The sequence below is a fragment of the Prionailurus viverrinus genome, chromosome F2, assembly GCF_022837055.1.
Source record: "Prionailurus viverrinus isolate Anna chromosome F2, UM_Priviv_1.0, whole genome shotgun sequence".
Taxonomy (NCBI): domain Eukaryota; kingdom Metazoa; phylum Chordata; class Mammalia; order Carnivora; family Felidae; genus Prionailurus; species Prionailurus viverrinus.
This window is the reverse complement of record NC_062578.1, coordinates 949424-961936: the sequence shown is the minus strand read 5'-3', so window position 1 is coordinate 961936 and position 12513 is coordinate 949424. Positions and strand designations below refer to the sequence as shown.

The 12513-nt window shown below is 40.4% G+C and overlaps 1 protein-coding gene and 1 pseudogene across 3 annotated transcripts in view; one reads left to right on the top strand and one right to left on the bottom strand.

Annotated features, from left to right (window-relative positions):
- PRKDC (protein kinase, DNA-activated, catalytic subunit) overlaps positions 1-12513 on the top strand; it is a 203295-nt gene that overhangs the window by 168763 nt on the left and 22019 nt on the right. For all 3 annotated transcript variants that reach the window (XM_047842188.1, XM_047842190.1, XM_047842189.1), the window contains 4 exons: positions 1387-1561; positions 2983-3173; positions 3964-4144; positions 4944-5104. In XM_047842188.1, coding sequence (XP_047698144.1) covers positions 1387-1561; positions 2983-3173; positions 3964-4144; positions 4944-5104 — 708 coding nt within the window. The remainder of the gene's footprint in view (positions 1-1386; positions 1562-2982; positions 3174-3963; positions 4145-4943; positions 5105-12513) is intronic.
- Positions 7630-8968, bottom strand: LOC125156655 (alcohol dehydrogenase class-3-like; annotated as a pseudogene).

Genomic DNA, 12513 nt, shown 5'->3' with positions numbered 1-12513 from the left:
CAGAGAGACTGTGAAGTCTCAATGTAGGGAGGTGGTGGTGGGAACGCAGACAGCGTGCGAGATGCTCTGTTAGCGATAGAAGAAGCCCAGAGATGCTGGGAATGATGGAGAAGGTGCAGCTGAGGATGCGTCGGAATTTTAGCCTTTGCAGTTGGAAGGGGGGGTAATTACGAAGGCACCAGTTTGAGGAAAATGTCTTTGAACCTTGATAGGGAAGATTTAAAAGACGTTCACACAACAACCAACATTTATACACCAAAATTTAAAAACTCCTGTGCCGTAAATAACACACTACAAAGAGTGATGAGACAGCTCTTACAGTGTGAGAAAATACTGGGAAATCATATGTTTGCTGTGGATCCACTATGCAGAACACCTAACGGACTCTTTATAACTGAACAACAAAAACTCAACCCAACAAAAAAAAGGGCAAAGGATCTAAATCGACATTTCTCCAAAGTAGATCCACAGATGGTCAACAAGCACATGAGAAGATGTTCAACATTATTAGTTATTAGGAAAATGCAAATCAAAACCACACAAGACACCACTTCACACCCACTGTAATCAAAGAGACAGTAACAAGTGTTGGTGAAGATGTGGAGAAATTGGAACCCTCATACGCTGATGACCGCGTAAAATGGTGCGGCCGCTGTGGAGAACAGTCTGACAGTTCCTTGAAAAGTTAAACATAGAGTTAGCATGTGACCCAGCAGTTCCACTCCCAGGAGAAAAGAGAGTGTGTGTCCACACAGAAATCTGTATGCACAGAAATCTGTATGTATCTGTATTCAAGATAGCCAAAAGGTGTAAACAGCCCAAGAATCTATCGGTAGATGAATGGGTAAATAAACTGTGTTATATTCATGCAGTACAATGTTATTCAGCCATGTGAAGGAATAAAGTACTGATGCAAACTGTAACATGGATGAACCCAGAAAATACTATGCTAAGTGAAAGGAGACAGGTAAAAATCACCACATGTTTTCTGATTTCCCTGACATGAAATGTCCAGAATAGGTAAATCCACAGAGACAGAAGTAGATTAGTGGTTTGGCCATGGCCAGGGGGAATGGGGAGCAAATGCTCATGGACAAAGAGTTTCTTTTTGAGGTGATCAGACGTTCTGGAACTGGTTAGTGGTGATGGTCACCCAACTTTGTGAATATACCAAGAGACACAGAATTGTACACTTTAAATGTGATGAATCTATCCCCACGATGAATAAGAACACATCTACATAATTTCAGTGGAGGAGGGGTTCGCTGCTCTAAGGTGAGTTGTGTCATGCAAAAAGGAAAGCAGGCCAGTTAAAAACTTACATTAAATGGTTTTATTTCTAAGTTACCACCTGTATGTCATCGTATCTCTTTCTCTCTTCTGTAGCACAATTTCTCACTTGCCATGAAGCTACTGAAGGAGCTGCATAGAGACTCCAAAACAAGAGATGGCTGGCAGGTGAAGTGGGTGCACAGCTACTCCCGGCTCAGCCACAGCCGGAGCCGGGCCCAGAGCTGCCCGGAGCAGGTCCTCACGGCGCTGAAAACAGTCTCCTTGCTGGGTACCAGGATGCTCTTCCTACCTAAATACGCGCAGCAGCACTGTTTTATCTTACGTCTCTGTGTCTATGAGAACTCTTCTTTTGCTGCTTTATCTTATATTTGCGAATTAAATCTTGTGATAATTTTACTAACTCTTTGGAGCCAAGGTAGTTTTTATCTTAGTAATGCTACTGAATGTGGATTTGGAGGTTTTATTTCTTTATCGATCAAATAAAATTGAAATTAAAATTTTTTCCTTTAATACTTAATGCAAATTATGAATCTAATAGCTTAATTATTTTGAAAACCTCATTTACTTATAAGAATTGCCTTGTAAGAAGTTGAACTGCCTTTTTTTCTCTCAGCTCTTCTCTTTTTATAATAACATAGCCTTTAAGGCTGAGGGGAGAAAACCTTTCTCTTTGAGAGCTTTGGATCCACTCCACCTGCTCTGCTGCCCTGGGTCCAAGGGTACATGGCACTGTTATCGACAGTGTCTACAATCCTATTCCCAAATCTGACTCTTCAGTAGGACAGGGTGTTATATCAGATATCAGTCTCAGTCAAAATGCAAATAGGGGAAACAGGACTTCCATTTGATCGGGGTTAGAACATCACCCTTATGATTGCTTAAATATTTTTAGGGTTTTTTGGTGGGGGGAATAGGGGAGAGGAGGAGGAGTTTGCTGATCCTGAGAAAACATTAGTGCTCATAATAATGACCCAGTTTTAGTGTCCTAGTATGGCGGTGGTTTGTAACAGTCTTGTGAAATAACAGGGCCAGTAGTTTTGATTATGTGTCTGAGGGAAATCTGGCAGAGAATTTTCATGGACAGATGAACATGGCAGTGTAGTTGACGGGACTTGCTAGGTGACGGCCCTTTCTCTTTTGCTTGCGTCCCTTCTCACACCTGTGCAAGCTGCAGGCTTGACCAGGGCTAATAAGTTCCTTTCCTAGAACCACACAGTAAGACGTAGAACTAGACCTTTGAATGTAGTAGCATCTGTGGTGTTATCAGCTATAGGCCACATTATCAACTTAAAAATGTACTCTGCGCTATTAAGATACATGCACAAATCACATTAAAAAGAACGATTTTCTTCATAAGAGAATTTGGTGCCAGTTCTGCATGATTAGAGAATTTGGTGCTTTGACAAAATGCAGAACGATGGTGCTTGAATAAAAGTTTATTCAGCGTTTTAATTGCTTAGCTTCTGTAGGCGTTGATACAGCCACTGCTAACAAAGAACATTTTTCATTAATGTGAATTCAAGAAATTCCCTAACCAATGTTTGAAGTCAGTTTCTTATCCCTTCAAGATTTATTTTACTTTTTTAATAGAAAACAACTTTTGTACGCTATGAATATCTTTTTTTTTTATTTATGGCATTCATTTATTTCTGAGAAAATCATGTGTGTTGTATGTTTTTCATCCAACAGGTGAGAGCATATCAAGTTACTTAAGCAAAAATGTTCTGGCTTTCCATGACCAGAACATTCTCTTGGGTACAACTTACAGAATCATAGCTGATGCTCTCAGCAAGGAACCAACCTGCCTTGCTGAAATCGAGGAAAGCAAGGCTAGAAGAATCTTGGACCTTTCTGGATCCAGTTCAGAGAATACAGACAAGGTAATGAACACAGGAAGAGTGAGCTTGTTATGTTTGTGTGTTGTGTGTCTATAATGTGCAGCCTTCTGGCTACATGAAAGAAATAATGAAGAATGATGATTGCTTTGTGTTTGGAAATATATTTGACAGTTATGCACAGCCAAGTTTCTTATGTGGAAACTGACATACTCCATGTGTTTCCTGTTTATTTGAACAATACAGACTGTTTTAGTATTAAAAATCAGAAATTTGTGTCAGATTGATGGGAACAGTTCTTCCATGGATTTTTTTAATGAAATTTCACCACCAGCCGCCATTCAGACATCCCACTAGCTTGTGGGGCAAACCAGGCTTTTCTTCCCTTTTTTATGTAGTGTCTGCTTTGCTTAGCCTTTTTAAAATGAATTTTTATTTTCCATAGTTAGCAGCTTCTCATCTCACTGTGCCCATCTCACTTCAGTTGTTAGCCTTGCCTTTTTCCTCCACAGTGTTAGCAATATCTGTTCAGGGTGGTGAGGTTAAAGCACCATCTTCTGTCTCTTCTTCAGACAGGCTATATGACCCCCAGTGACCTTTGGTGCCAGTTCTGCATGATTAGTGGACCATCTGATTTTTAAAAGTACTGAGGATCGTACTGGAATCACTTACTGTTTCACAATCAGGGCAGACAAACTCCCTTTTCCATTTAACCAGCTTTCTGTGATATCTCACGACTCAGAAATCACAAGTAATCTTTCTGTATCATCACAAGTAGAAGGTAGAGTTCTTCGAGAAAACTTCAGCCGTACTCACAGACCTCTGTGAATTCTAGGTGATTGCAGGTCTATACCAGAGAGCATTCTATCACCTTTCTGAGGCCGTACGGACAGCTGAAGAGGAGGCCCAGCCTTCCCTCGAGGGCCAGGGGCCTGTAGCCAGCATGACAGAGGCTTACATGACACTGGTGGATTTCTGTGACCAGCAGCTTCGCAAGGAAGAGGAGAGTGCCTCAGGTGAATCACAGAAGGAAAAGCCATTTAGTTTGTCACACTGTGTTAACCAGTCTTAAGACTTTTGTGGATATTTTAGGTTTCCAGTTTGCTTGTTTGTTTTTAAGTGGCAGTTATTCTGAGAAAAGTCTTGCCCTTTTTTTTCACGTTGATTTATTTTTGAGGGAGAGTGCACACACACACACACACACACACACACACACACACACACACGAGTGGGGGAGGGGCAGAGAAAGAGGGGGACAGAGGATCTGAAGTGGGTTCTGCGCTGACAGCAGAGAGCCTGACGTGGGGCTCAAACCCACAGGCCTTGAGATCATGACCTGAACCAAGGTTGAACATTAAACTGAGCCACCCAGGTGCCCCAAGGTCTTGTCTTTTTAAGAGGCAGTGACATCTTCAGACAACACAGAGTCTAGCTATCATTTGTCTTTCCGTTTGTTTAGTTCATACTTTCTACATTTTGCTTGTTGCTTTGGTAATATTGGCTACGTGGCCTTCCTCTTGCTCCTGAAATAAATTCAGTGACCAGAAGCTGTCCTGTGTTCCCACCCAGCCCAGAGAGCAAACTGCGCTTCATGCAGAATGCATGATCTAACACAAGAGTCAGGTTCAAGATGGACGCTTTCACATATGGCCCAAAACTACGTCTGGTGTTGGTTGATCTAAATACGTGTGAAAAAGAGAACAGTGACATAATACAAAATATAAACCAAAAAGGGAAATATAGTCATTTGTTAAATTTTACAGTTTATATAAGTGGATATATTGACCATTTTTTCTTCTCTCCTGTCCTTGGTAGTTATTGAGTCTGTACAACTGCAGATGTATCCAGCCCTTGTGGTGGACAAAATGTTGAAAGCTTTAAAATTGCATTCCAGTGAAGCCAGGCTGAAGTTTCCCAGACTGCTGCAGATTATAGAGCTATATCCTGAGGAGACCCTGAGCCTAATGACAAAAGAGGTTAGTATTTGAATTCTGGTAAAGACAACTTTACAGTACGTGAAGACATGTTTCTGTTTATATTTAAACACGTTAGTATGTGTGGTGCACAAGTTACACTTTTTCCTAACCAGATTGAATTTTACTACATTCCAAAAACATATAGAACTTAAAGTTGTATACAGCTATATAAAAGAGTGTTCACATTTACCAGTTTTCCTTTGTGGGTGTTGATAAGAACACTGTGTCTGAACAAGGACCCCAGGAAGAGGAGGAGTTATGTTTGGGACAGAGGCGGAAACTTTCTGGAACACAATTTGCTGCCCATAACGAGTAAGCTGTAGTCTGGAACATCTGTTGGTGCCTTATGCTCAGTTTATTATTTATCTCAGGGAGAGGGAGTACATTTCAGCTGGCTTCCCACCCCCGTGACCGTAGTGCCTTCTGGCAGCACCGTGTTCACAGGATTCTGAGTCCTCTGAGCGCGCGGCGAACAACCGGGGTGCGCGGGCACTCCCCCACACGGTCTGCTCACCATTCGTGTGTCCCATGAAGGCCTCCCCCACAGGTCTGCATCAGCCTGCTGCCTTCCCGTCATAGGGGCCATCTGAAAGACTCCTTAATGACTTTTCTAGATGTTTAACTAGAAAATAGGGCCAGGCTTTGAGTTAATAATATGATAGTTTAAAAAGGGTAGCATAGTACTCTATTAGCTTTACATCGTATATTTTTAAACAATGCTGGTATCTGAGCTGTGGAGACTCCGTGCCTGGCAGGGCTTTATACTACACCCTCTGACCCTCTTGTGGTTGTGGAAGAGTAGGGATTTTTCCAAAAGATCCTTGGGGCGCCTGGGTGGCTCAGTCGGTTAAGCGGCCAACTTCGGCTCAGGTCACGATCTCGAGGTCCGTGAGTTCGAGCCCCGCGTCAGGCTCTGTGCTGACAGCTCAGAGCCTGGAGCCTGTTTCGGATTCTGTGTCTCCCTCTCTCTGACCCTCCCTCGTTCATGCTCTGTCTCTCTCTGTCTCAAAAATAAATAAACGTTAAAAAAAAAATTTAAAAAAAAAAAAAAAAAAGATCCTAAAAAGGAGATGAAAGTAACTTCAGAAATGTAGTGTATATATATATGTGTATGTGTTTTCCTTAAAGACAAATGAAGAAATCATTAAATAAGTTATGATTTTAGTTTTTCCAAAATAATATTTTATTTACATATGATAAAAGTAGCATTTCGAATTTGTGAGGAAATAAATGGAATGTTCAGTCAATGTTGTTATGGCACCAGGGATGAGGAGCTAACCGTTATTGAGCACTCCCTGTGGCTATATGGACTGATGCCTTTTATCCCCACACACTTTGCTCTTTCCTCATTTAATAGTTGAAAGGAGGAACTTGCCAAGTTCACTCTTACACCAACATTCCAAGTGCATCAGATTTTATCTTAAAACTAGCACATTAAAAAGCATGGGGCGGGGGCAGGGGCGGTGGGGAACATGAGCAAATTTAAAAATGGCCTTGGAGTGAAGCTATACAAAAACCAGAAGCTATAAAGGAAAATAATCAACACTTCTATCCAGGGGAACAAACAAAAAAAGAGCTGATGTCTGCCTCTATAAAATAAATAGACACTAGAAAATGGTCAGAGGAAACACATGTATGATTAAATATGTAAGGAAAATAAACAGACTGTGTACCCTCACTAATAATGAAATGTGAAAATTAAAATTAGGTATTTTTCACCTCTCAAATTGACAATAAATTTTAAAAACTATTGTCTCCAGAATTGGAAAAGATTTTGGAGACTAGTCAATCTAATACATTTTTTTTAATTGAAGTTTAAGTTGACATAACAATGTGATATTAGTTTTAGGCATACAGCATAATGATTCAATAATTCTGTGCATTATTCAGTGCTTATCACGATAAGTGTAATTCCCGTATGTCACTATACAGTGTTATTACAGTATTATTGACTGTATTCCCTATGCTATACTTTACTATCCCATGACATACTCATTTATTTCACATATGAAGAAATTACTTTTATTATGTTAGAATATTCTTTAATGAGCTAGCAATTATTCATGTAAAAGAGAGTTCAGAAAATAAATTCATGACTGTATTAGCTTTGTCCTTGATTAGAGATTTATGAATTATATACAACATAGTGTTCCCCAGAGTAGGTTACTCTAGAAGTAGTAGTAGAGAAGGTCTAAGAGACTAAACTTGGAAGAGCTTCTCCCTGCTTGTCTTGCTGTTCCAGCTGGACCAGCAGACTTAGGTGCAAGGATGGACGTATTTTTCTCTGTTGAATTTAAAGCTTTACAACAGTTTGGGGTGCTTGGGTGGCTCAGTCAGTTAAGCATCCGACTTCGGCTCAGGTCGTGATCTCACGGTTCGAGAGTTCGAGCCCTGGGTCAGTCTCTGTGCTGACAGCTCAGAGCCTGGAGCCTGCCCCAGATTCTGTGTCTCCCTCTCTCTCTGCCCCTCCCCTGCTATGCTCTGTCTCTCTCTCAAAAGTAAGTAAACATTGAAAAAAATAAATATTAAAGCTTTACAGTAGTTTGAATGATCTTTTCTGCATCTATTCAGTTCAAAGGCTTTGTTAATTTGGTCAAACGACAAATTGTGAGTCACAAATTCATCAACTTTTACCTTTTTGGACATATATTCACACCAACTTTAGGACACTTTCCACACCCTTCCATCTTCCAAAGGCAGTGCCTTTCCACGTGCGGCCTCTTACCAGCTAAAATGGGTGAGTGGCGATTTCTTCACCCAAAGCAGCTACTCCAACTGCTACGCCGATGCCCCAACCTGTGTGGCACGCCTCCAGTGCTGCTCTTGTGACTTCTGGGTTACCAGTACACCCAAAGGCATAGTTCACTCCTCTGCCAGTCATTTCAGTGAACACTTCTTGGATGGGTTTCCCGAAGTCCTGGGGGTCTGGACTCCTTGGCCCTTGTGAATCCCACGATAACCGCTGATCCAACTCCTCCTAGGCCAAGATGGCACTGTTCATAGCAGCACCATAACCAGTTGAAATGCAATAACTCAGAAGGCAGACGTCATCCAAAGTTGTCGAAGGGTCCATTTTAGTAACAGAGATACCAGCCACAGCTGTATTTTCAGAAAACTTGCTGGTTCCCATGTAATGTAAAGTTGTCTTTCCTTTGCAAGTAAATCGGCTAGTAGCACCTGGCATTAATCCTTTTCCTTGAGTAACTCTTGTCTTCTGGCAAAGGTTTGTTTTAGGGTTTAGACAAAATTTGCATTCTCCACACTGCGATGTAAGTGGGATGACAGTATCATTGGCCTTCAGCTTCATCACTCCTTCGCCAACACTTTCCACGATTGCAGCACGTTCATGTCCCAAGATCCCTGGAAAACTCCCCTAAGGATCAGCCCCACTCGTAGGCATTGGTGTGGCAACTGCAGTGGTGATAATCTTAATTTGAACTTCATGAGCCTTTGGGGGTGACACCTCTACGTCCGCTATAGACAGGCTTTTCTGCCTCCCAGGCAACTGCAGTCTTGCACTTGATAACCTGGTTCACCACGTCCTCGGACTCGGGTCAGTGAGGGGCAGGCATCCAGAGTGGGCTGCACGGGGCTGGGGATCTCATTTTATAACTGGAAATTTGTACCTCTTAATCTCCTTCAACTATTTTGCTCATCCTGCCACACCTCTCCCCTTTGGCAACCACTAGTTCTCTGTATTTATGAGTCTGTTTCTGTTTTTTGTTTGTTCATTTATGTTGTTTTTTAGATTCCACGTATAAGTAAAAATCATGTAAGTAAAATCTTTGTCTGGCTTACTTCACTTAGCTTTATACCTACTGGGTTCATCTTTGTTGTTGCAAATGCTGAGAATTCATTCTTCATGGCTGAGTGATAACCCATTAAATGCATATATCACATCTCCATTATCCATTCATCTGTCAGGGGACACTTGGGTTGCTTCTGTATTTTAGCTATTGTAAATAATGCTGCAATAAACATGAGGGTGCAGATATCGTTTTGAGTTAGTGTTTTTGTTTTCTTTGAGTTAATATCCTACAAGTAGAACTACTGGATTGTGTGGTGTTTCTAATTTTAACTTTTTGAGGACCTCCCTACTGTTTTCCATAGTGGAAATTTACATTCCCACCAAATTTACATAGCGGAATTTACATTCCCACCAACATGCAGGAGGGTTCCCTTTTTTCTACATCCTCGCCAACACTTGTTTCTTGTTTTTTTGATACTAGCTATTCTGACTAGCTAGTGAGGTGAGATTTCATTGTGGTTTTGATTTCCGTTTCCCTGTGGTTAGTGATGTTGAACATCTTTTCATGTGTCTGTTGATCATCCCTATGTTTTCTTTGGAAAAATATCTATTCAGCTCTCCTTCCTATTTTTAAAAATGTATTTATTTAAATTCAAGTTAGTTCACATACAGTTGTAGTGGTTTCAGGGGAAGAACCCAGTGATTCATCACTTAAATCTAATACCCAGTGTTCATCCCAACAAATGCCGTCCTTAATGCCCATTGCCCATTTACCCTATCCTCTCACCCACCACCCCTCCAGCAACCCTCAGTTTGTTGTCTGTATTTAGTCTCTTATGGTTTGCCTCCCACTTTGTTTTTCTCTGTTTTTTACTTCCCTTCCCATATTCTCATGTTTTGTTTTTTTTTAATTCCAAATGAGTGAAATCCTATGATATTTGTTTCTCCAACATATTTCGCTCAGCATAATACACTCTTGTTCCATCCACATTGTTGCAAATGGCAAGATTTCATCACCATTTTGATCCCAAGTAATATTGCATTTTATACATATACCACATCTTTATCCATTCATCAGTCAGTGAACATTTGGGCTTTTTCCATAATTTGTCCATTGTTGATAGTGCTGCTATAAACATTGGGGTGCATGTGCCCCTTTGAATCAGCATTTTTGTATCCTTTGGAAAAATACCTAGTAGTGCAATTGCTGAGTCACAGTGTAGTTCTATTTTTAATTTTTTGAGGAATCTCTATATTGTTTTCCAGAGTGGCTGCACCAGTAGTGCAAAACAGTTCCCCTTTCTCTATATCCTGCCAAAATCTGTTGTTTCCTGAGTTGTTAATTTTAGCCATTCTGACAGAAGTGGGGTGGAATCTCATTGTGGTTTTAATTTGTATTTCTCTGGTGATGAGTATTGTTGAGCATCTTTTTATGTGTCTGTTAGCCATTTGGGTTTCTTCTTTGGCTAAGTGTCTATTCATGCCTTTTGCCCATTTCTGCACTGGATTTTTTTTGGGGGGTGGGGGTTGAGTTTGATAAGTTCTTTGTAGATTTTGGGATACTAATCCCTTTATCTAATATGTCATTTGCAAATATCTTCTCCCATTTCTTGCCTTTTATTTTTGTTGATTGTTTCCTTTGCTTTGCTTTGCTTTATCTTGATGAGGTCCCAATAGTTCATTTTTCCTTTTGTTTCCCTTGCTGCTGGAGATGTGTCTAGTAAGAAGTTGCTGTAGCTGAAGTCAAAAAGGTTGCTGCCTGTGTTCTCCTCTAGGATTTTGATGGTTTCCTGTCTCACATTTAGGTCTTTCATCCATTTTGAATTTATTTTTGTGAATGGTGTAAGAAGGTGGTCCAGGTTCATTCTTCTGCATGTCACTGCCCAGTTTTCAGCACTGTTTGCTGAAGAGACTGCCTTTTTTCCATTGGAGATTCTTTCCTGCTTTGTCTAAGATTAGTTGATCATTCGTTTGTGGGCCATTTCTGCATTCTCTGTTCTGTTCCATTGATCTATGTGTCTGTTTTTGTGCTACTACCATATTGTCTTGATGATTACAACTTTGCAATACAGCTTAAAGTCTGGAATTGTAATGCCTCCCACTCTGCTTTTCTTCTTCAACATTACTTGGGCTATTAAGGGTCTTTTCTGGCTCCATACAAATTTTAGGGTTGTTTGTTCTAGCTCTGTGAAAAATGCTGGTGTTACTTTGATAGGGATTGCACTGAATATATAGATTGCTTTGGGTAGTATAGACATTTTAACAATATTTCTTCTTCCAATCTATGAGCATGGAATGCTTTTCCATTTCTTTGTGTCTTCTTAAGTTTTTTTCATAAGCTTTCTATAGTTTTCAGCATACAGCTCTTTTACCTCTTTGGTTAGGTTTATTCCTAGGTATCTTACAGTTTTTTGGTGCAATTGTAAATGGGATCGATTCTTTCTGCTGCTTCATTATTGGTGTGTATTGGTGTGTAGAAATGCAACCACCACCATGGATTTCTATACATTGATTTTATATCCTGTGACTTGCTGAATCATGGATGAGTTCTAGTAGTTTTTTGGTGGAGTCTTTCGGGTTTTCCACATAGAGTATCATGTCATCTGCAAGGAATGAAAGTTTGACTTCTTTGTCAAGAATGAAAGTTTGTCTTTGTGTGCTTTGTCTGCTTTGTATGTCTCCTTTGTAGGTCTGCTTTGTATGCTTTGTATGTCTTTATCTTTGACATTCTTTGTCAAAGAATGAAAGTTTGCCAATTTGTATGCTTTTTTATTTCTTTTTGTTGTCCGATTGCTGAGGCTAGGACATCCAGGACTGTGTTGGACATCGGTGGTGAGAGTGGACATCCCTGTCATGTTTCTGACCTTAGGGGGAGAGTCTCGGTTTTCTGAGCTGTGCTGCCCATTTTTTAATCAGATTATTTGGGTTTTTGGTATTGAGTTATAGGAGTTTTCATTACACTTTTAAAAATGAAAATTTGTGGGGCGCCTGGGTGGCGCAGTCGGTTGGGCGTCCGACTTCAGCCAGGTCACGATCTCGCGGTCCGTGAGTTCGAGCCCCGCGTCGGGCTCTGGGCTGATGGCTCAGAGCCTGGAGCCTGTTTCCGATTCTGTGTCTCCCTCTCTCTCTGCCCCTCCCCCGTTCATGCTCTGTCTCTCTCTGTCCCAAAAAATAAATAAACGTTGAAAAATGAAAATTTGAAAAATCTTTTTGGAGGGAAATCTAGCAACGTTTTTTACAATTATTAATGTTCACACAGTAGTTTTACCTGTAGGAATTTATCCAGTGGGCACACATAGCACAAGTGATAAACGTGTAGCATTTCCATTATAGCATTATCTATAATAGAAAAACTTGGAAAATAACGTAAAAATTGATTATATAGCAGTAGTTAAGCAAAATGGAATACTATATAGCTGCTAAAAGGAATGGGGTGAATCTCTGTCAGACAGTATATGGAGTCTGATTCCATTCAAGTAAAGAAAGAATATGGGTGCACTTGCAGGCAAAACATCCAAAACAGTGGAATGGTTGCCTCACTGGAATAAGAACTGAGAGGACTGAGGGAGAGAAGATGTTTTGTTTTATTTAGACTTATGCCTGTTTTTATACTTCTGTATATAGATACATATTTTTTTAGATGAACACATAATACTTTTAT